Here is a 23,715-nt window from a genome sequence, read left to right as displayed (position 1 = left end):
GAAGGGCCAGCCTAGTCATGGGACACCGGGCAGTTGGGGTGGCTGCCTGCCCCTCTGGCCCTCTTGGGCCAGTGTCCTGAGGGTCCGGGCTTATCGGCACTGCCCTGTGGCCCTCTGGGCCTTGGGAAGGAGCCAGCAGGGGCCCGGAGACTGACCTAGCGCATGAACAGGGTCCAAGCTGGGCCACCCCATACCTCTCACCCACCTTGCCTGCAGCTTCGGAGCCAGTGTGGCCGCACCTGCTTCTCCTCAGCGGGAGGCCTGGCCCGGGTGAGTCACTGACCCCACCCAAGCACAGGGCCGGCTCCAGGCTCCCCAACCACTCTCCCCGCCATGCCTGCAGCCCTGTCCTGGCTCAGGTCCTCAACTCTCCTGCCAAGCAGCCTCCAAGCCACCTGCCGTGCTGCTGCTCAAGACTCGGACAGCCGGGCCACCGCACACAAGGACCGGCAGGTGGCAGCCCGGCCAGGCAGGCGCCTTCACTCGGGACCAAGCCCAGGAAAGGAGTGTGGGACAGAGAATCCAGGCACTACTGGCAGCACCGTAGGAGGGTACAGCCTACCTGGCCTGGAGCAATCCTCCGGTCTAGGCTTCTACCTCTGACACTGCTTCCCCCAGGGCCCTGTTGCCCAGGAAAGAAGCCACAGGCCGCTTGGACTTTGCCTCTGCCAGTTCAGAGGACAAGCTAAAGGGGGCCGAGGGAGGCCGGGAACACTTCCTGGAAGATGGGGACCAGCCCACAACCAGCGAAGCCTGCTCAGAGGCTGGCAGTGTGTGTGTGTGTGTGGGGGGCACAGACAGAGTTCCTCATGAATAGCAGGGAAGGGCGGGGGCAGTAGCATGTGGTTATGCAAGAGTTCAATCCTCAGTCCCATCATAAGGCATGAGCAGCGTGCGTGCGTGTCTCATTAAAAAAACAAAACAAAAAAAAAAAAACCAACCATCAGGGGGGTGGAGCAGCCTGGGCAGGAGCAGATCGGACAGCGCGGACACCCAGAGGAAGCACCTCCATCATGCTCTGACCGCACCCAGCCCCCAGGGCGGGCAGAAAGGGAGCATAAAATTGAGATGGACCATGGCAACTCCGCCTCAGGTCCTGCTGAGGGCGGAGGAGCCAGCTGGGGTTTGCACCCGACAGGAGGGCACCCACCCCTCACCATTACCCAGCTCTGCCCAGGGCCTGTCACAGGTCACAGCCAAGGGCAAGTGTCCTCTGCCAGGCAGCATTAGTCAGAGGTCATCCTGTAAGGCTTCAGGAGGTGGGGCAGGGAGTGACTGGTGGCGCTCTGCCACCTCCTATCTGTCCCAAGTGTGATGGCCAGGCCCGAGAGGTGGCAGGCAAGGCTGCCACCCGGAAGCCCCACTGGCTTCCTCTCCCTTGTGCCAAGCCTCAGGTGTTGGCTGGAAAGCGGGGTCCAGGAGTGGAGGGAAATGGAGGATCCAGGGCGAGTACTGTCATGGCCGAAGGACACAGGCTGGGGGTCTCTGGTGAGTGGTCCTGCTCACGTCTGCCTGCCTCAGTGATGCACACACGCCACAGAAACGTTAGTTTTTATTGTCTCCGAGAGAAACACTAGCCTGCCTCCTCCACCCCACCCTACCGCGTGACCAGAGCAAATGAGCCTGGAACCCTAAATGCAAACGTGCAATGGAAAAGGGGGTTGTTCCTGGCACACCGGCCGTGGGTGCCCCCCTCACACTGGGGGCGGCCGGGACTGTGGAAGTGCAAGCGGTACAAGGAGGTGGGTGGCAGCAGGGACCAAGCCAGGTTCCATGGGGGGCAGGCTGGGTGGCCACCGCCGGCGGCGGGCAGGGAGCGGACCCTCACTCCTCCTTCTTGTCCGAGGGGCCGTCCACGGCTGCCTGCAAGGAACAGAAACCAGCGTGCTGGCCCTCGAGCCCTCCAGTCAGGAGCTGGTGTGCTACCCCTTCGACAGCACCCACAGAGCCCCACTTCAGCCAAGACCCGAAGCCTAGCACCACTTCTGTGGTGTGCGAGGGCCTGGCTGAAGGCCCAGATGGAAGCCGGTGTGTCACCACCTCTCCCGGAGCCCCTGAAGCCTGCCTTGTCACTTCCTCCTGGGTGACAGCCCCTGCCCAGCCTACATCCCTCCTGCAGGGCATGCCAGTGGTGTCCAAACTGTGGGGTACGCACCTCACCGGAACACCACCCCTCAAGCCACCAAGCTTTCAGATGGGGTTAGTCTGAGGGCTCAGGCCGGGCCTGGGGGCGGGGAGGGGGCCAGTGGTGCTTCAAGCTCAACAGGGGCCCCACCACGGACCAGGCTGGCACAAAACAAGAGGTGCTCTCAGAGCAGACACTGAGCATGAGGCACAGAAGGCCGTGTGCAGTGCCTTCTCCCCGCCAGGGTCACCTTACTGAGTGGTCATCACCTACTGCCCACTCCTGCCCACACAAGGGGCGCAGCGGCCGGGCCTGCGAACCTGCAACTTGGCGTGCTCCTCCAGGAGGCGGTCGTACTCCTTGGTCAGGCCCTCGGACTGCTTGCGCATGGCCAGTGCCGCGTTCTCCGCCTTCTCCAGCTCTGGGCCGCACGATGAAGGAAGCAAGGAGGATGGGGGTTAGGGGGAGCAGCCTGGGCCCTGAGGGGCAGGAAAGCAAGGAGGGCTGGCCCACACAACTGGGGGGGGGGGAACCCAGGCCGAAGGTTGTGAGAACGCTGGGGGAGAGGGAAGAAGAGGCAGCCAGGCAGGGTTTCCAGAAACTGTCAGCTGCGGCGTAACTTCTTGTTTCTCCACCACCACCAGCCCCGCGCCCCCATTAAGAAGTTGGACAAAAGACTCTAGACTTGGTCCTCAGCCTACGGGGCTCCTTAGGCTCTCCTGGGTAGGACCCCATAGGCAGCACTGACGCCACTCCCAGGGGCTGTACAGGGCACCGTGTTTGCGCCTGGCCTCTGAGCACGGGAGACTCAGGGACCAAGACTGGCCCGAGGCGAGTGGTGGCAGCGGTGGAGGTCGGTCCCGGACACTCACTCTGCCTGCTGACCGCCAGTTCCTCCTTGAGCTTCTTCACGTCGGCCTTCAGACTCCTGTTCTCTTCCTCTACCTTGCCCTGGATGTCTCCGCCCCCCAGCTTCACGCCACCAGCGGCTGCTTCCTGCGTAGGGTACCAAATGCCTGTGTGAGGGGCTGCCATTCCTCAAGCTGCCTGGGCACATACCCCTTGGGAAATGTCAGTGCAGAACTGGGCCGCTGCTGTCCCCAGCCACCCAGCAGAGGCCAGGGTGTGGCTGCCAGCCGAGGGCAAGGGCAGGGCCAGCAGGGCCACCTGCTCGCAGGCCACACGCCCCGCCTGGCCCCCAGCCCTGCCTCCTTGCTCAGCAGCTCCGTGGGGCTTACCACGCCGCCAGTGACTCAAGAGCTGTAATCTCGGGCTCTCTGCCAGTCACCCCCAACTGACCAGACACCCTTCCTTCCTCTTCCAAGGCCCCGCAGCTCACTCAGGCCAAGGAGCCCTGAACATGGCTGCACGTGAGCAGCCAGGCACCTGCCTCTTGCCTGCTTGGCTGGCACCTCTCCCGGCTGGCCTTCGAGGACTAGCCACCCAGCCCCGGCCTTATCCCCAGCTAAGCACCATCTTCAGGAGCCCAGGGCCTGCCTCCCCTGCTCGTCCACCCTGAATCACACATGGTTCTGGGCCCAGGGGCCATCTCATCTAGGTTCTCAGGGCAGAGTGGGGACCCCTGCTGCTCAAGTGCCCCACTAAGAAGCACTCCTCCGGGCCGATGCTCAGCCCTTGAGCCAGGAGCCCTGCTCCACAGATCCCAGTCCACGGGGCCGTGAGGATCAGCGTGGCCGGCAGGAGATCTGGTGGGACACACCTTCTTTAGCTGGTCGTTCTCCTCCATGTACTTCTTGGCCGCCTCGCTAGCGCTCTCCGCCTGCTTTTTAAAGGCTTCGTTGGAGGCCAGCAGGGTGGCCTGCTGGGAGATGAGAGTCACCAGGCGTCTAAGCAAGCTGAGATTGTTTACAGAAAGAAGAAGTGAGCAAAAGAAGCGAACCGTCAGCGTGGGCTGCCCTGCTGCTCCCGCCCCACGTCCACTTCCAGCCCAGACCTGCCCTCCCGGCAGCCGGGGGAGGCTGCTGGCCTCCCTCTGGGGACTGGAGACGAGGCGAGAGGTGAGAGGCGGAGCCGGGTGCCGCCAACACAGTGCACACTGCCCTGGGGCACAGGAAGTGGGGTGCCCGGAACCAGGCCCTCACGATAAGCTCAGGAGGCTGCTGGCATCCCCTTGTCCACCCTGCTGCCTTGTGTCCCCAGAAGCAAACTCAGGCTCAGCACTGAAGTCGCCGGACAAGGTTGAGGGGAAGCTGGGGCAGTCGGCCTCCTGTGGCCTGCTCCGAGGGTCGGCAAGTCCCAACTAAGAGCAGGAGGGCACCAGCCCTTTCTCTAGCCCGGGCCCGAACACCTTTGCACAGAAACTGTCACACGGGACCCACACGCCGGATAGCATGGCCACACCAAACTCTCCCAGGGCAAGAGACAGAATGGAAGGCCGGGGCTCGGGGGCACAGCTGGCGCCCACACGGGCCCTAGGAGCAGACAGGTGGCCGCAGGAGCCACGGAGCCGTTTCCCAGAGCCACCCTTGCTGGGAAGGCCGGAGGAAGGCAGGCCTTGCTCCACTGCTGAGAAAGCCCCTATTCCAACAGCCCCCAATTAGGGAGCTGCCCCGTGCTGGGGATGGGGCTCTGGCCTGCACGGCTCGGTGGGAGGCGCAGAGTGTGAGGGGCTGCAAGGGAACTGGGCTTGTGGCCTGGCAGGCACTCCCACCCGAAGCACTCCAAACACCTGGGGTGGGCAAGATGCCAGGCAAGCCATCTCCAGCCTGGGCACGGCAGGCACTGTCACCAAGGGAGAGCGGGTTGGAGGGGGCTTCCTGCTTTGGGGAGAGACTCCAGGGGGCCTTGGCAGTACAGACAGTCAGGTTGTTGGTCCCTGGCAGAAGAGGGCAGTTTCCAGTGACATGTGCTCTCTAAAATTAGCGCCTGGAACCTCGTGGCCCAGGGCTCAGGTTTCCCTGTCTCAGCCCCCGCTACCCACCAGCCTGGCCCCCACGGGCTAGGGCTGCAGCCGGAGCTGAAGGGGGTGCCCAGGCAATGGGAAACTGGAGAGGAGATGGTGGTGGGTCCCCCCAGGGCAGGGCAGGAATCTCTGGCGGGCCTTTCCAGGCAGGCATGTTGGAGTGGGCCCCACCCTCCCTGCACTACGTGGGGTAGCTCGGGGCCCAGGACGGAGCTCCTCCCAGCTGGAGCTGGCAAGGGGGAGGGCATGCGTGCCACCTGGCAGACCCAGCAGAAGGGGGAGGCAGGTGGATACCGTGGGCAGGACTCCAGCAGTGTTGCGAGTGACCAAGGTGTTGCCCCAATTACCCAGGAAGGTGACAGCGGCAGCAGTGATGACAGCAGCAACACGGCAGGGGCCCAGCTCTCCTCAACACCCTCCCAGCCACCCCTCTGCAGCCAGGCAGGGCCAGGACGGGCAGCAGACCCATCCAGGGGCCTTGGCTGAATCTTCCCAGGGTCCCTCAGCTGTGAGAAGGCTCCAGCATGGCGCCTGGTGCCCAGCCTGTCCCTCTGAGCACCCTTCTTCACACCTCTTCCTCCCAGCCACCCAAGACAATCCCACACTCTCATCTCCATGTTCCCGGAACCCCACTATCCCTGCACCCTTCCTTCCTCTGTGCCAACCCAGCAGGACCATCACTGTCCATGGTGCCCAGCTGCCTGTCCCTCGGCTACCCGTGCGTCCGCAGTCTGCAACCAGCCCTGCAAAGTTCTATCTGTGTCCCCTTCATACGCCCCCACAATAGGGATGTCCCGCACTGGCTCTGTCCTGCATGATCCTAACAGCTCCGAACGCCCCACACGATGCCAGAGTCACCTCTCTCCACAGTCCCAGCACATCGTCGCTCCTGTCCCCCACTCAACGTCCAGCCCCCGCCCCTGCTGGGTGTGCTGCCAGGTCTCCCCTCCTGGCTGAGAGCCCCGCTCCAAACCCTACTCTGGCAGTGAGTCTTCACACTCGGGACACGGGCAGAGCCACAGAGGGACACAGGCCGATGTGCCCGAGTTCCAGGGGAAAGGAAACGGCAGCAGGACGGTGCCACGTCAGCCCCATGCTGATGAGCCAGCAGGCTTGTGACTGTGGCAGCCGCTGAGAGGGCTCAGGGCACTCAGTGCCAGAGGCGGAGTGAGGAGGCCCGCTGGGCCCCCAGGTCAAGCCTAGAGTAGCACTATTCACTCGTACCAGGCCATCCGGGCACCTTCCCTGCACCTTAACTGTCCAGACCCAGCAGGAGGCCTTTCTGCCTGCGCACTCCCCGGCTGCAGCCACAAACCCCGGGGACAGCAGGGCCAGGAGGAAGGGCAGAGCCAGCCGTCAACAAGTGTTGGTCCACCTCCCCTGCCCGCACATCATGGCTCAGAGAAGTGGTCTGGAAGAGTGTTGGCATGCCCAGAGCTGGAGGGGTTCCTGAGGTTTGGGGCTCAGAGGCCTGGGGAGTCAGGCTCCAGGCACCAAGCTTAGGAGGAGACAGACAGCCCTGAATTTGGCTTGGCTGCAGAATGCATACTCGCGCCGGTATAAAGGTTGAGTCAACAAGAGAAGTAGCCTTTGTGGATACCGGGAGCCGCCAAGCACAGCGAGGGGCGCAGACAGGCTCCTCGCCCCTCCTGAGGCCCTGAGCCAGGAAGCGGGCCTTCCCAAGTCCCAACTGAGGTTGACCGGCAGTGGCCATGCCTCCCGGAGTGCCACACTCTCTCGATGATCTAGGTCAGGAGGCCTCAGGAACCATGGTGGGACAGCCAGGTGGACAACCCCCCTTCACCCCACTGGCCCTAAGGCAAGTGGGAAGCTGGTGTCATAGCGCCACCTGTTGACAGTCCGGGGGGACGGCAGCCCTGCTCCATGGAGTGGCCTGGCCCAGGGAAGGCTAGGAAAATCCCTAGCAGGAGGCAGGGAAGCAGGAGCCAGGTGATGCCCCGGGAAACTCCCATGAGCAAGAGCCTGGTGTCCTGGCAGGAAGAAGGAGTTTCTGAGAAGAGCCAGAGAGAACCTTCCTAAAGGGCCGCCCCGAGTGCAGCTCAGCCGCAGTCAGCCTCGCTCCTGACTTGGCACGGACGCTGGAAAAAGGGAGGGTCTGCAGCCGAAAAGTCAGCCTCTCAGAAGCCTGGGCCCTGCTGGCGCCCAGTCCCTGCAATGCTAAGTCAGCTCAGCGGCCAGGGACAGGGCATGCGGCCAGCCAGCCTGTCCCCCAGCCTCAGGAGTTGGATCGACCTTCTCGTGGTGCATCCCGTGAGTACCCATTCATTGGGGAAACTGACGATCCTTCCTAGCCGACTGAATCCACATGGATCCCAGTCACTTTCAAAGCCAGCAACAAGCAGCTCCTGACAGCTTTCAACCTGACGCTGTTGACTGGCTACGGAAGAAGGGCAAATGCTAGAAGAAGAAGGAGTTAAAAGCACCACCACCGGGAGTGAGCCGACTCTGCGGCCTTGTGGCAGCCGGGAGATGAGTGACCACAGAGAGCAGACCACTGGTCCCCACGTGCTGGTGGCCTACCTGGCAGTCTCCACGCAGTCAGCGGGAGGCAGGGGCCTCAGCTGGGCGCCCAGCACAAGGAACTGAGTCCAAAGGCCCACAGGCATGGCCCCCAGCCGTCCACCAGCCACGGCCAGAAGCAGAAGCAGCAGACACCGACAACTGGGAACTGGGAGTGTGTCCAGCACGGACACTACCAGCCTTGCCAGCCTGAGTGTCTGAAAGTGGCTTCAACAGGACAGCGGCACTGCCGGCTGTCAGCCGTGCTCCGGGGTGGGGTGGGGGGTGCAGCCAGCCCACAGCCAGTCAGTGAGGTGCCCAGTTCCCTGGGGTGCAGGGAGACCTGGGCCCTCCCACCACCCAGCCTGCTCCCCATCCCCCAGCTCTCTGCTTCAGGCCTCAGAGGGACAGACCTGGAACCGAGATCCTGACTTGCTTCCAGCCCCTCTGGAGGGAGTGAGAAGGCATTCCCGGGCCCAGGAGGGCACAAGGACTGTCTGCTGGCGCCGCCGGGTGTCAGCTCAGCCTGGATTCTGTGCAGCGAGCTCTCACTACACCGGTCCCCCTCCTCCCTCTGGGGGCCCCTAGGCCCAGCCCTCAAGGACATGGGCTCACAGCCCCCGTGGAGGCCTGAGGCCCCTGTGTACCGGAACGCGGCAGTGGTGGCCAGCACACCCGAGCCCAGCAGCTCTCCCTCAGTGGAAGCGCCGTGGCCTCAGTCACCTGATCTGGACACTGGCTTCAACTGGCTGAGTCAGTGAGCTGTGGGTGAGCAGAAGATGTGAAAGGTCACCTGAGCTTCACTCTGAGCTCTGGTCAGATGCACACACACACTCAGGACTCCTATGACGTCTCCCTCCTTCTCTTAGTTTCCTGGAGCCCTGCTCAACTCTGGATGATGGTGGTGCTAGTGAGTGGACCTGGGGCCTCAGAGCCTCGGGCTGCCAGGGAGTTTTGCAGATCCTCTGTGCTATCTCCCCAGCTCGCTGCTCTCACGCACGCTCTCTCTCTCTCTCTCTGTCTCTCTAACATCATAAACCGAGACATCCTTTTGCCAGTGGTGGCCTCCAGCTCACATCTAGTCCAGGCAGTGAGATGGGGGGTGACTGACTGGAGGACACAGCTAGCCACTGACAGCTAGCTACCACCAGCCCTGGGCAGGAGGAAGGAGGCAGCCACCCAGCAATCTGCAGAGTGGCCCCACATGCAGGGGGTAGCCGTCTCCTAGAAGTGGGGGAGTCGCCTAGCGAGGAGCAGCACAGCTGGCTGGCCGTGGCCACTCAAGCCTGCCAGAGGGAGAGGCGGAAAGTGAGAAGGCCCTGGGGACAGTGTTAAGGTGAACAAAGGCAGGCTCCCCTGGGGCTGGATGGGGGCCACCGCCTGGGTCCATGCCTCAGCTGACATTACGGCGAGGCAGAGAAAACCAAGACGTGACAGCCAGCTCAGCAGCAGCCTCAGGGGAGCACCGCCAGCTCCGGTCCCCAAGCGGAGAGGAGAGCACCAAGGAGACAGAAAAACGGCAGCAGAGGACGGACAGCTGCCGCCACCCCAAGGCTAACTGAAGGGCCTGCTGACCGCAGCCTCACCGGAACCGGGGCCCTCTCACCCCCACTAGGGGCTCCGGGGCCAGATCTCCTGGGGCCCAGCTGGGCCAGCTCGGGACACCTCCAACCATTGCCACAGGACAAGGTTGGTCCAGACACACAGGTCTGAGGCTGTCCCCTCAGCCCGGAGGCATACGCCAACACCTCACAGGCTCAGGCCCTCGGGGGAGCAGAAGCTCCTGGGAACAGCCCCAGCATGTAGGACAGGGCACCTAATGGGAGGGGCCATGTCCCAAAGGACACAGTGCAAACAGGCCGGTGGGCCATTCCAAGAGTCGGAAAGGTCACAGGGTAGGGATAGGCTGGGGGAGTGAGGCCGGATGGGCTGGCAGTCTGCGTGGCCTGAACAGTGAAGGGGAGGCCCCGGGAGTGGGCACTCGGGCTGTGCTGGGGACAGCACAGCGCTGCAGATTGGTCATGTGCGCGTGGGCTATGAGCACCGGCCTGGACACACAGAAATGGCTCAGACAGCCTACCGTGGCCAATGTGAGTTTCAGAACAGTCTAGAAAAGCCACAGGAGGGGCTGGAGGCAGCAGACTGGCAGAGTGCAGGACTTGCACACAACAGGTCCCAGGCCCGACCTCCAGCACTGCCGGAGCAAGAGCTCTGGCCACACCACCCTTACGAGGGCACGTGTCCCCCGGCACGGAGAGGCGCCGAGGGGCCAGGAAGAACCCTTGGGAGGTGCGAGCCCCACAGTGAATTCCCAGAGCTCTTCTAGCCCCCCAGGCCCTCTCCCTCAGGGCCAGCCTTGCCCCACTGACCTTCCCGGCACCCGGGCTGCTTGCAGGGAGCCCCCGACTCCCCACACAGAGTTCACCCCTCGCCCCTGGGCCTTGGCTTGCTCCCTACAGGTGCCCCCAGAATGCCACCAGCGCCTCAGTCACCGGGCTCCCTGCAGCTCTTCCCCGCCCTTGCAGTGGCCGGCACTTCTCACGCCCCTCTCGCCACCTCTGGCTCGGGCTTCAGCAACCTCCAGCCTGCACCCGCTCGCAGGCCCTCCTGCTCCAACCCACGCTGGCACTGCGGTCGATGCGAACCTGCAACTGATGGCACCAGTCACTGGAGAAGCTCGCCCAGTGCTCTTCTGCATGGAACTCGGGGACACACCTGGGCCTGGGCCAGGTCCACTGACTCCCACCACTCCTGCCCTTCCTAAGTTCAGCCCAGCCATGCTGGGGGCGCAGGGAGCAAGGAAGCACCTCCTCAGCCCTCCATGAGATGAGTGAGAAAGAAAGGCGCTAGGAGATCCCTGCAGAGTGGCCACAGAGAGGGTTAACCACCGTTCGTAACAGGAAAAGACCAGGGAGACAGGCTCAGTGTTCCCAGAGGGCAGCTGGCTGGGCACAGTTAGGGACAGACCGCTACCCTCGGACGGCGTTCGGGACGGACTCCATGGAGCCCAAGCTCCACACGGCAGGTCTGGCTAGGCATGGTGCTGAAGGCACGGAAGGCTTTGTAATACCTTCTTCACTTCTTAACTGGGCAGACACAGAGAAACTGAAAGGGAAGGCGCCAGCCATACCACCCTGAACACACCCGATCTCACCGGATCTCGAAAGCTAAGCAGGATGGAGCCTGGTGGTATTTGGGCGCGAGAAACTGCAAGTGGAATGTGAGGAGGGGGTGGGGGTAGGAGACCTGCAGTCCTGCCATTCACCAGAGCTTCACCTGCAGGTGGGCAGCAGGCTGGAACCCAGGTCGTTGCACATGGTAGCACGTGCACTCAACCAGCTGCACCAGCACCCAGCCCCAGAGGATTCTGTAAGAAAGAACCCAGTACCACAGCTGTGGCTCTGAGTTCTCGGCTTCTCGGCTCTACGGGAGACTGCTTCTGCGAACTTAAGCTACGTCTCTCAACTCTGAACCCCGGCTTCTCGCAGAGCAGATGTAAGGATGAAGGTGCGCCTGGCGGGCAGAGCGCTTACAAGTCTGCAAAGGCGAACAGCATAAGTACAGCCACCAGTGGCTGCAAGCACATTCCAGAAAAAGCCTTTCCGCCTTTCAAGCCTCTCCACCCTCCAGTGACTGCACTAGCGAGAGACTCAGCAAGACCCAGCCATGTGAAAGGGACAAGGGGCTGGGTGTCAAGGCTCAGCAACCTGGGAGTAGCGAGGACTTGGAAGCAGAGGATAGCTCTTTGATGGGACAGGTGCCTTCCAACCAGAAGAACAGACTGTAAGAGCAGTCCCGGCTTGGGGGCAGCGGGCGGCGGGGGTTGGCATGCTCAGCTGAGTGCATGCTGCAGTGTGCAAGAACCTGGGTTCAAGTGCCTGACCCCCACCTACGGGGGGAGCTTCACAAGTGAAGCAGGGCTCCAGGTGTGTGTCTCTCTCACCTGCAGGGGGAAGCCTCACAAGCAAAGCAGGGCTCCAGATGTGTGTGTGTCTCTCCCCTCCCTCCCTCCCTCATCTTGTTCTTCCATCTCAGTTTTCTGTCTCTAGCCAATAAATGAACAAATAAAAGATTTTAAAAGAGTAGTAATGGAAGTCGGGCGGTGGTGCAGCAGGTTAAGCGCACATGGCACAAAGCGCAAGGACCAATGTAAGGATCCCGATTCGAGCCCCAGGTTCCCCACCTGCAGGGGAGTCACTTCACAGGCGGTGAAGCAGGTCTGAAAAAAAAAATTGGTCCCGGAGTGGTGCAGTGGCTAAGGCACTGGACTCTCAGGCATGAGGTCCTGAGTTCAATCCCCGGCAGCACATGTACCAGAGTGATGTCTGGTTCTTTCTCTCCTCCCATGTTTCTCATAAATAAATAAATAAATAATTTAAAAAAAAAGAGTAGTAAGGCGCACAGCAGTCCACTGTGGTCTAGTCAGAGGCGGGCATGCCCACATCAGCCTGCCAAGCTGCTGTCTGGCCAGGGACACAACACAGACTCGGCCCCTCTGAAGCCCCCCTTTTTTGCCACTGAGCCCCTTTCTCGCCAGAGCTGCACCCCTGCCTCCTCCATGCCCACATGTGGCGCGTCACTGCTGCCTGGCCAGCTTCAGCCACAGTCAAAGGCAAGCCACACAGACAGCCCATACGGGCGGGGCCAGCCTTCAGATGTGCCCCATCGTGACAGATGAGAACACGTCCGGCTGCTTCTGCAAGGCCACACGGCAGCTGAAGGGGAACCAGGCCTCCAGCGCCTGGAATGTGCACCTGCTGGGGAACCCCACCGGCTGCGGCCTCTCGCTGGCTGGAGACACACTCGGGCTTGTCGGGCCAGGACTGTGAGTGGAGCAGCCGGCAGAGAAGGGCGACAGGGCTAACTCCCTCCCACTTCCACACGACTCGCGGCAGCAGCAAGCCACAGCCCACGGTCCACTGGGAGAGAACACGGGCCAGAGTCAGGAGGGGCAAGGAAGCAAGGACACTGACACGCTTCGGAGGGATAGCACATGCTGACAGAGGCGTGCTGCGAACAGAAACAAGCCAGGGCCGCAAGCTTCCCGAGACACCCTGGTGGGGTGTGGGGACAGTAGGATTGGCACTGAGATGAGTGACAGTGCAAGAGTGAGGGACAAAGACAGCCGGAGCAGGCAGAGCCTGAGTGGCTTGGGGACAGAGGTCCCGCACTCTCTCCAGCGAATGCACCCAGATGCACAGTAAGCATGGCACATGCGCTTGCCCAGGTCCAGATGAGCTCCATCTCAGAAGCTCCGATGCCCCAACGCAGCCAAGCTAAGCCCGTCCTTCGGGCATGGCCCCTGGACCGGGGAGAGCAGCACTGCAGGGCCAGGACACCAGGTGAGCTTCCAAACATCAACAAGAGAAGGCAACTTCCACAGGGTTCTTTCTACTCACATGTGGAATACAGACAACCGAAGCCCATGAACTTCAAGAGGGGGAAAAACGCACAGAACAGCCAAACTGACGGTGTGAGGACCGTGGTGTTTATGACGGAGCACAGAACGGTAGCGGTGGGCTCAGCAAGGAACTCCACCCTCAGACTCTTGTGAGGATATCCTGTAAGCCATTAGGAAATCACTAGGAAGAAAAACGTGTTGTTTTTCGAAGGGAGGCTGGGTGGTGGCATACCTAGTTGACCACACATACTACAATGCACAAGGACCTGGGTTCAAGCCACTGGGGCCCAGCTGCAGTAAGGGAGCTTTGTGAGTGAGGAAACGGGGCTGCAGGTGTCTCTCTTGCTCTCTCCCTCTAGCTCCCCTACCCTCTCGATTTCTGACTATCTCTTTCCAATAAATAAAGATAAAAAGAAGTAAATCAAAGAAAAAAAGAGAGAGAAAAGAAAGAAGAGACCACAGGCAGAGCACATGAGCGCAGGAGTGTAGCCCAGAGGCCAGCTGTGTGGAAAGGCAGCTTTTGCTACTCAGAAGCTCGAGGCAGCGCCCCAGCAGCCATCAGGGGACTTGTCAAGCACACAATGGTCCCCCGTGTGACGGGACACTGCCAGGCCACTGACAAGAACCCAAGAGGGCTGAACGAGTCATCCGGAAGAATCACCGAGCCAGGCTACCGGGTGAGAAAGGTGGGCGAAGGCAGAGCAGGCGAAGCCCAAGGGTCATGCGATGCTGTAGGAGGTGCAGGCCGGCCGTGCTGCCTGTCCCTGCTGTCCCTGGCAGCACAGCTATGTGGGGAGGTGGGCGGGCGGGCGCCGCTCGGGCCCTGCTCCCACCTGTCCGACTTCTGCAAGTGCGATGGCAGAGACGCGGCTTCCTGCCAGCTGTGCCTGGGCAGTGTAGACACAGGGCTCTCTCCAGGGCTACACCAAGGGTCACGACCACCAGCCAGGACCTAGCTCCGGCCTTGCCAAAAAGCTGCAGAGCGACCCCCACACCAAGGGGATCCCAGCTCCCCCTGCTCTTGGGGCTCGTCAGTGGCTGCCGCTCCCCGGTACAGCCCTCCAGCTGTGTGCTCCTCTGGCGCAGACAGGCCTCACAGCTGTCCACCCATCCTCCCGTGGTCTCTCCGGCTCCCTTCAGACTCACCTGCAGTGGCTCTCAGCACTTTGCCCCGCAACCTGCCCCCGCTCTGTCAGACTACACGGCCGCGCTTCCGTGGAGCTCCCTAGGAGTCCAGGGCATGTGTCTGACTACTGCCGCTGCCTCGCTTTGGGCTTGGGAGTTTCCAGACTCGCGCTCGCAGATGTCTCCCGATAGGCACACGCCTACCTAAAGAGCTTGCAGCTCCAGCCCACCCCACTCTGCCACTCTGCCCCGTGGGCGGCGCAACCAGGGAGGGGAATCACTCCAAAGCCGGCACACACTGCCCTGGTGACCCCGGGGAGGAGCCACCGAGGAGCAGCACAGCGGGCCTCTCCGGAGCGCCATCCAGAGCTACCGGCTATACCGAGACAGCGGGGCTCTGAGCACGGCCGCAGCGAGCTTCCTTTTGGCTTGGCCTGCCATCAGCCGCTCCAGCCCCCGGCCAGGCACTCGGCCATGTGAGAAGCCTCCCTCCAGAAAGCCCTGGGAGGTCCAGAGCTCGTGTGCTACTGCAGGGACAGACTTCCCACATCAGGGAAGGCCTCAGGGACGGGGTGCGCCTCAATGCACGCTTCTTGGGCCAGGACCCCAAACATCAACCGAACTGGGCTTCGAAGCGCACCCCCAGAAGGTCCCACCTCGCCACTTCCTCAGGCTGCAGTGTGAGCCAACGAGGCGCTTGGCCTGCAGTTCCAAACAGCAAGACCCTCCCCCGCCCCCCGTCCTCTGCCCCACAAGTCCACGTCACAGACTGGCCCGGGAGCCCCCACCCTCCCCCACTCACAAGGACAGCAGCAAGGAGAAGCCAGCGATGTAGAGGTTCCTCTGCGCGCGGAAGAGCTTCATGTGGAAGTGCTCCACGGCCCCAGGGTTGTTCTGGAGATTCACCTTCTCTGTCACGTCGTCGTACTTCCGTGTCTCACGGAAAGCGTCTGCAAGGCAAGAGATGGGGGGCGTCAGCGCCCCCGGGCACGGCGGGAGGGGGCGCCTTCGCCCCATTAGCGCTCTCTTCCGCACACAGCTCCGCCTTCACACCTACTTTCTCCACAGGCTCTTCTTTCCTCCACCCCCATCCTACCAGACCGCAAGCCTGTTATCATCTGGGTGGAATTTCTGACCGAGTCAGAGGGACTGCAGGCAGGGAGGAGGGCAGCTCCCTTTCCCATGGTGCCTGGCGACTTTTCCCATGCTCTCCAGTCAGGTGAGCCAGCAGCCAGCCGGCTGATAAGCCGGGGCGGTCCTGACGCCTGCCAGAGCCAAGCCTGGTAGGTGGTGCCAGGGAAACGCAGGCCTTGTGCACGGCGAGGCATGTGCTGTACCCCAGCCACGTTCCAGTCCCTTGTCGAGCGGCCTCACCTTAAGCTCTAAGGCACTAGACGTGTGGGAAGAGCTCGGTGATGGCGCAATGACCCCCGGGAGGGTGCAAGGCAGTACGTGCCCCTTCTACCTGAAGCTGTCACCTCCAGCTCCACGGCCACACACTCTTCCCTTTGGAACACACGCCACGCTTGAAGACACCTAGTGTCCATCTCCCCCAGAACAGAGGGCAGGTCCTACACGGCACAAAGCTGCCCACCATATGCTGGGGCTGCCAAGCTCCAGGCACCCAGGAGCATATGCTCAGAGGTGGAGAGGGTCCCTGCCAGCTACTGGGTGGTCCAGCAGAGACATATTTACATTGGTAATGCAGGAAGGGAACCATTCCAACCTACTGCCCCTCACCCAGGAAATCATTTTACGTGAAGACATGCCATGCCAAAGAAGGCTCATGACAGACCCCCGAGAACGGCGAGGCATCTGTGTGGGCACCGTCTGCTTCTGAACTTTTCGTCTCAGGTGCCGTGGTCTGGGCGCCAGCATCCGGGTTCAATCTGAACCGGAAAGCGTCTCCAAGGGCATCAGCAAGGCACCAAGAGACCTGAGAGTTCTCTTCCTCTCCCCCGAATTCTCGCGCCGAAATCGAGGACCACCCCCCAACATGAAGGCATCGCGCAAAGCTAGCCCTTTAGGGGCTGATCAAGTTGTGAGGGTGGAGCTCTCATGAGCGGGACTAATGTCCTTGTCAGAGACCCTCAGAAAGCTCTGCCGTTCCTCTTTCCATGTGGGAACACAGCAAGAAGCCAGCTGTGTGAGCCGGGAAGGGGGGCCCAACTCCAACCGCACTGTCATCTTGATCCTGGACTGTCCAACCTCCTCCTCGACAGTGAGAAAGAAGCAGTCCTTGCTGAACACCCCCGTTGGGCACATTTGGGTCAGTGGCCCCGGGGACTCAAAGCTGGGAGCGTTTCTAGCCTGGGCTGCATCGATACCACCTCTCGGAGTGTGCCCTCAGATCTCTGCATTCGCTCCTGTGTGAGATGCTCACGGGCATTTGTAAGAGGGCACTAGACTGCAGTGTCATCGTGGGACCGGGCGCAGTGTAATCTTTCAAAAGATCCAAAGACTGTAGACAGCTGCCTAAGACCTGGTCAGCAAAAAGAGCACAGTGCAAACTCATCTGCAGTGGGACTGGGACACGAGTCCTATCCCGAGTGCCGAGCAGCACAGAAAGTGCCCTCGGGTGGTCCGGGAGGTGGTGCAGTGGCTAAGGAACTAGACTCTCAAGCATGAGGTCCTGAGTTCGATCCTCGGCAGCGCATGTACCAGAGTGATGGCTGGTTCTTTCTCTCCTCCTTTCTCATGAAAAAATAAATAAATAATTTTTTTTTAAAAAGTGCCCTCGGGAGTGATTAGACTGCTGCTGACGGCGGCCTGTGAGACGTGGGGTCATGGGAGCACTTCAACTCTCCAAGTCAAATTTCTCACATTTAGAAATCACAACGCCAGGAGTCAGGCCGTAGCGCAGCAGGTTAAGTGCAGGTGGCGCAAAGCGCAAGGACTGGTGTAAGGATCCCCGGTTCGAGCCCCCGGCTCCCCACCTGCAGGGGAGTCACTTCACAGGCGGTGAAGCAGGTCTTCAGGTGTCTGTCTTTCTCTCCTCCCTCTCTGTCTTCCCCTCCTCTCTCCATTTCTCTCTGTCCTATCCAACGACAGCATCAATAACAACAACAAAAAGGGAGGCAACACAAGGGAAAATAAATAAATACAAAAAAACCAGAAACCACGATGCCCTCTTTGGGGGGATGAGAAACATGCCACTGTTACACTGTCCCAGCAAGTAGGGAGGAGCCCCACCACCTCAGGACGAGCGTGGTCAGTAGCAGAAAGCAGACTGGTGACGGGAGGTGTTGGGCCCCACTATTCAGGACACACAGCAGAGTGCTATGATCCCGGCTCTGGCCTCTGCCCAGTGAAGGCTAGGACCCAGTTCCAGCTGGTGGCACATGTGTGCCAGCCACTAGCACTTACCACAAATTTATGGCATTTGTGGGGGCTCTCCTGCCCCCTGGAGGTTAGGGAGCAGTCATCAGAACCAATACCTCTCAGTAACTTTTTTTTTTTACCAGAGCCCTGCTCAGCTCTGGTGGATGGTGGGGGGGGGATTGAACCTGGGTCTTCAGAGCCTCCAGCATGAGAGTCTCTTTGCATAACCACTATGCTATCTACCCCTGCTCGCCTCTCTGTAACTTCTGAGAGCTCCCTTGACACCAGCAAAGAAAATGGCGACTTTGCCAACAACTGGGCTTTCCAAAGTGCCCCACAGCCCAACTGGCCGAGTCCAGGCCATGAAGTGTCACGTGCAGGAAAGGTAAGCCCCCGAGGGCACACCCGAGCTGGGTCTCCTGCCTCCCCCCCTCAGCCCTCAAAGTTAAGTCTTGTAGCCTGCTCAGTGACTTACACTGCACCCCACTCACTGTGCTCAGAGGCCACTCAGGGGAAAAAAAACTGACTGTTAAGTGTTTCTTGGAGCCTTGCTAGGTGTTCCAAGAACTGCGACATCTGTGAGTAGCTGGCACCCACTCTCCATGGCTGGGAAGAGTCGGCCGCACCTGGCCTGTTCAGAGACAGTCCTGCCTGAACAGATCCCGTCAAGCCCGGGAGGTTAGGAAGGAGAACAGCCTAACACTTCGGCTAGTGGGAAGAGCTGGCTGCGGCCCCTGCTTCTAGCACTCCCCCCGCCACGCCCCTGGCAATTTTTGGCTGGAGACTTGGGGAGGAGGGCACCGCAGCTCCAAGACGGGAGCACTGTAGTCTATAGCAGCAGCAGGCCAGGACTCTGGAACCCACACCGCTCACTCACCACAGCAAAGCATGTGTTTGCCAGTCAGACCTGAGCACTCCTGGGAGCCATGGCACAGAACGTCTGCCTTCTGTCTTAGCTCCACCTGGCCCACGGCACGCTCAGGGCCTGCTCTCTCTAAGCCCTACCTACCCCTGTGCGTGACAGAGTGAACAGCAGGGCTGGAAGGCCCAGAAAGGTCTGACGGCTGGCCCAGGTCTCCGGCACCCTGGGACACGCACCCCACACGATCTAGGCTGCCAGGCCTCAGTCCCCACACGCTGCAGGGTGTGGTGCACACAGGACTGTCGGGGACCCAACTGGAGGCCTGTTTCCCACAGGAAGGAGAAGCCGGTCACTGCTCTCCAAGTGGCGGGGCAGCGCTCTAAACTGAGGTTGGCATGGGCCCATTTGTGTCTTGTAGCATCAATGCTAGAATGCCCCGGGAGCCACGAGTGTGAGGCGGTGCCCGCAAGGCTGCCTAGTGGCTGCTCACCACTGCGGGCACCCCGCTGGCAGCCTGCAGCACCTCTCTGCAGGCACAGGGACCCTCCTCTGGAGCCAAGAGGAAGACCAGTGCTCTCTCTCAGTGGTCTGTCTCCGAACAGCATGCTGAGAACGTGGCCTGGGGCCCTGCGGCAGAGGCCTCAGCCGAGGGTCTGGGGCAGGAAGCTGGCCCCTGGCACAGCTCACTCACCAAGGAGCAGCAGCACAAGGATGACGATGAGAACCAGAAAGAAGGTATTGCCGTAAGTCACCACCAGCTCCACCAGGCGGGACTTGAAAATCTTCTGCCATCTGTTAAGGGAAGACAGAAAAGTTAGGGGGAGACAGAAAATGTACCCACTCGGGCCCCAGGACCCTGAGAACAGAATCCAGTTTTGTACTCTTCTCCCACGAAGGGACATCCCACACAGACTCAGCCTCAGCCCTGATGTGACATCTGCTCGGCAGTTTGTAAAACATTAAGAAATGCGTGTCTACAACTAGAAATCTCTAGAAAAGGCCTTTAAAAGAATGTAATGCTGGGGATCAAATTCAGGGTCTCAATAAGCGCCTGTGATTCCACTGAGCTGCGCCCAACTTTGATCTTCTGTTTCCTGGAGAGAGAGAGAGAGAGAGAGAGAGAGAGACACCACTTCGTCACCCACAGAGTTCTTGCGGGGCTCCGACTTAGAGCCCCATACCGCAGGGTGTGCTCTCTACTTATTCACGTCCACCCCAGGTCGGGGAAGACAACGCTAAGTGCTGATAGTCTCCGAGAAGGGGAAATCAGAAACTTGGCGGCCAGGCGGTGGCACGTCTGTTACAGCAGACACGTGACAGTGCATAAAGACCCTAGTTCAAGTCCCCAGTCCCCACCTAGAGGGGAAAAGTGTCCCGAGCAGTTAAACAGTGTTGCAGATGTCTCTCTTTCTCCCTACCCCCTTCCTTCCCAATTTCTCTCACCCAGACCTCTACAGGCCTGTTATTGGCAAAGCACATCACTGACCGCCTTTCACTTCCCCCATAAATACTTCCAGATGCAGCTTTGCCATAGAGCAGCCTTCAGTGCAGTCACCATGCCATCAGCAGACGCTGAGAGTAGCAACAAGAACCCCTCATTATCGGAGCCAGAGTCCCAGAGTCCAACTGTCATCATTTTTCTGTCCCTGGAGGCAGGTCTGTGCCTGGACTGGTAGTGTTCTGACTCCGCCTTCTGTCGATAACTATCTCAGATCTGTCACTTCCTGTATGCTCCCTCTTCCCTTTGGTTTTCTTTCCGGTTGACTTCTGGCAAGAACCAGCTTGGCTGCCCTCAGAGACTGCAGCTCCCCTGCCTCCCCACTGACTCTGAACCAACCGAAAGAGGCGAGATGGACTCACACAGCAGCCTCCTGTCCAGGAGCCCTGCAGGGCTTCAGAGGGGTCTGCATGGCCCAGCGGGCCACAGCAGAGAGCTGTGACTGTCAGTAAAAGCACCTCGCAGAGACTCAGCTTTACTTGCAACTTCCTAAGTCGGAGCGATGTGCTCGTGTAATTAAAAAGCCACTGCCAATTACCTCCTACCAGGTCTCTTCATTACGGGGACTCCGGCCTCATCCTTCAGAGGCTGAGTAATGCCGGGGAGGCTACCACGCAATGCCAGCGAGAACACTTAGGAGGGCAGAAGTCACCAACTCACCACCCCACGCTGCCATCCCTGCACCCCAGGGACCCAAGGGGAGGGAGAGGTCATCGTCCCCGAGCAGAACTGGAGCCAGCTTTCCTCCTCTTTGGGGCACCGGGAAGAGAGCTGACTAGAAAAGATGTGACCACGCAGAACTGTGGCAGAGGTAGGCAAACGGCAAACATGAGCCCTGCCACCCTCACCCCCCAGACGGGGTCTGCCTGTGTCCGCCGCCCTGCTGCCAGAGCCCCCACCAAGAGGCCCCTCGCACCCCTACCTCTTGGGAGAAATGAAGGGGATGCAGAGCAGCAGCACGAGGAAGACTTCGGCGTACAGGAAGGTGGCCACGGCAGTCCACTGCAGACTCATGGTGCTGCCCGAGCTGCTGTCCTGGCCACACAGGGGACGGGTGTCAGGGCGGGGGCGGTGCCACCTGCAGCCCGCGGCCTCCCGGCTGCTTCCCGCACGCAGACGGGACGTGGTGACCGCCCCGCCGAGGCGGCCTGGTCCAGTGTCCCCTTCGCCCAGTCACCCGCGGCCCGCCTGCCAACGTGGGTGACCGATGACCCCTGCGCAGGGTCCCGGGAGAAGCGCTCACGGTGACGGTGGGGACAGGACCGGAGTCCCCGCAAGGGGCGCGGCAGACGGAGCTCCGCAGCAGGCCCGGGGCGACGCTGTTTCAGGAAGGCGCTCGCCCCGAATCCGGGGCGCCCCCTCCTCCCCCGCAGGGCCGGGGCGCAGGGCCTCGGGCGGGGCAGGCCGGGCACCCCCACCGGGCAGGGGCGGCCCCGCACACGAAGGCCGAGGAGCAGCGGTCCCTGCAAGACCCCCCGACTCAGCGGCCCGGGAGCCGGCGCGGGCGGCCTCCACCACACCCCGACCCGGGCGGCGCCCCGAAAGGCTCTCGCCGCCGCCCCCGCGCCCGCCCGGCCCCCGACCGCACGGGCCCTAGCCGCCGCCCAGGGCCCCGAAGGGCCTGCTGTCAGCCGCCGCGACCCCCGCCAGCGCGCTCACCGACTTTCCCACAGTCACCGCGCACGCCCCGCCGCGACGCACAGCACTCTCCCACGACAGCCGGCCCCTCCCTCCCGCCCGCCCTCGACGCCGGAAGCCGGAAGCGCCGCCGCCGCGCAGGCCCCGCCCCTGGGAGCGAGAGGCTTCGCCCCCAGCCCGGCCTGCGCCCCCGGCGCGCGGAGAGCAGCGACGCCTGGAGGACGGCGCGCGGGAAACGGAGCGGGGCCTGGGCGGAAGGCGCCTGGCCGCCCGTCTAGCCCGCGCGGTCCTCCCACGTCTCTGTGGTCCGCGGAGGGGCGGGCCCCCCAGGCCCCCCCCCGGCCCCCCCCGGCCCCCCCCCCCGCCGTTGGGCCAGGACTGGGTGGGGCGGTGTCGCCTCGGCTCCTCCTCCTGCCACTCCTCCGCCTCCTCCCCTGCCCTGTCTCGCCCCGGGAGGGGTGGGAGGGGATTCAGCGAGGGTGTCGGAGTCACGGTCGCGTCGGCCAGGATTCCGAGCAGAGAGACGCGCCCGGTGCCCCGAGGAAGGGCACCAGCAGGGCAGGAACAGAGGAGAGGAAGAGACGCCCTCCGGGCCCATCCCTTGCAGCTCCTGACCCAGGACTGGGGACTGACAAGTGCAGGCCGCGACCCTGGAGGGCCTGGCGCTCACCACGACCCCTGGGGTCCCAGCGCTGCCCCGTGGCCCTCAAGCGTCGGGCTCAGGGACCACAAGGAGGTTTCCAGTTGCCTAGACAACGAGCCTGGGGTCAGAGCAGCCGACCTGCCAACCAGCCGCCTCGGACACCAGTCCCACCCGGCCCAGGCATCCAACCCAGGCGACATGCAGGTGCTCTCCACCCCCCGGGGCTCCCGGGGAGCCATGCTTAAGCGCACGGCGGTGATCCTGGCCCTCACGGCCTATGGAGCCCACAAAATCTACCCTCTAGTGCGGCAGTGCCTCACCCCGGCCAGGGGCCCACAGGTGCCAGCGTCGGCCGCGGTGTCCACCCTGGAGGCCACGGCCACCAAAGCTGGTGTGAACCGGGTCTTCCTGCAGCGACTGCTGTGGCTCCTGCGCCTGCTCTTCCCCAGGATCCTGTGTCGGGAGACCGGGCTGCTGGCACTGCACTCGGCTGCACTGGTGAGCCGGACTTTCCTGTCGGTGTACGTGGCCCGCCTGGACGGCCGGCTGGCCCGCTGCATCGTGCGCAAGGACCCGAGAGCCTTCGGCTGGCAGCTCCTGCAGTGGCTCCTCATCGCCCTGCCCGCCACCTTCATTAACAGTGCCATCCGCTACCTGGAGGGCCAGCTGGCCCTAGCCTTTCGCAGCCGGCTGGTAGCCCACGCCTACAGCCTCTACTTCTCCCAGCAGACCTACTACCGGGTCAGCAACATGGACGGGCGGCTGCGCAACCCCGACCAGTCCCTGACGGAGGACGTGGTGGCCTTCGCTGCCTCCGTGGCACACCTCTACTCCAACCTGACCAAGCCACTGCTGGACGTGGCTGTGACGGCCTACACCCTGGTGCGGGCAGCCCGTTCCCGCGGGGCCGGCACCGCCTGGCCCTCGGCCATCGCCGGCCTCGTGGTCTTTCTCACGGCCAACGTGCTGCGGGCCTTCTCCCCCAAGTTTGGGGAGCTGGTGGCTGAGGAAGCTCGGAGGAAGGGGGAGCTCCGCTACATGCACTCTCGAGTGGTAGCCAACTCAGAGGAGATCGCCTTCTATGGGGGCCACGAGGTGGGCAGCCCCAGGCGGCCCCAGGTGTGGGGCTGGAGGGGTGGGTGGGGGCAGACGCAGGCAGTCTGAGTGACAGAGAAGCCGTGCACTCACAGGCCAGGCCCCAGGCAGCCCAGGCTTGAGCCCCAGAATGGAGAAGCAGACAGGCGGAGAGTGGAGCGCAGTGGTAGGGTGGCCGCCTGCCTGCCCCAAGCCACTTCTGCTTCCTGCTCGGCTCCTGGTAGGTCTCAGGTCCACATCCTAGCAGACTCGGACTGGGGGCTCCCGGCTCAGGCCACTCCCCTGGCCAGCGGGGGCTGAAGGTGGGGGGAGAGCTCCTGCCTGCCATCTGGAAGCAGGACAGGCAGATGCAGCCTGCTGCCCAGCCCCTCCAGGGCGCCTAGGTCCTTTGAAGGCTGGCGTCCAGCCTCGCTGACCAACGGGCATTATGGACATGACTCAGCCCAGGCAGAGGTTAACAAGCAGCACCCAGTGCTCAGCTCAACAGCCGCGACACAGCAGGGTGAAGGTTTCCCCAGCCTTTGACCTCTGCCAGCAGGGTTGTTGGGCTTCCAGCAAGGCTGC

The 23,715-nt window shown here is 62.0% G+C and overlaps 2 protein-coding genes across 4 annotated transcripts in view; one reads left to right on the top strand and one right to left on the bottom strand.

The window, feature by feature from the left end:
- Positions 1–1,534: 1,534 nt before the first annotated feature.
- Positions 1,535–21,547, bottom strand: BCAP31 (B cell receptor associated protein 31). 2 transcript variants are annotated; one of them, XM_060182923.1, is made up of 8 exons: positions 21,435–21,547; positions 20,698–20,805; positions 18,969–19,069; positions 14,897–15,044; positions 3,846–3,981; positions 2,998–3,121; positions 2,446–2,546; positions 1,535–1,863 (listed from the first exon to the last, which is right to left on the bottom strand). In XM_060182923.1, the coding sequence occupies exons 2-8, from the start codon at positions 20,787–20,789 to the stop codon at positions 1,825–1,827; spliced, it is 741 nt and encodes a 246-aa protein (XP_060038906.1). In that variant the 5' UTR covers positions 20,790–20,805; positions 21,435–21,547; the 3' UTR covers positions 1,535–1,824. The 2 variants fall into 2 exon arrangements, with proteins under 2 accessions (XP_060038906.1, XP_060038905.1); XM_060182922.1 differs by having other exon boundaries at positions 20,698–20,810; positions 21,435–21,541.
- ABCD1 (ATP binding cassette subfamily D member 1) overlaps positions 21,548–23,715 on the top strand; it is a 15,417-nt gene continuing 13,249 nt past the window's right edge. For both annotated transcript variants that reach the window (XM_060182920.1, XM_007534875.3), the window contains exon 1: positions 21,548–23,151. In XM_060182920.1, coding sequence (XP_060038903.1) covers positions 22,255–23,151 — 897 coding nt within the window. In that variant the 5' untranslated portion in view covers positions 21,548–22,254. The remainder of the gene's footprint in view (positions 23,152–23,715) is intronic.

This window comes from Erinaceus europaeus, chromosome X, assembly GCF_950295315.1.
Source record: "Erinaceus europaeus chromosome X, mEriEur2.1, whole genome shotgun sequence".
Lineage (NCBI taxonomy): Eukaryota > Metazoa > Chordata > Mammalia > Eulipotyphla > Erinaceidae > Erinaceus > Erinaceus europaeus.
This window is presented reverse-complemented; position numbering and strand designations above follow the sequence as displayed.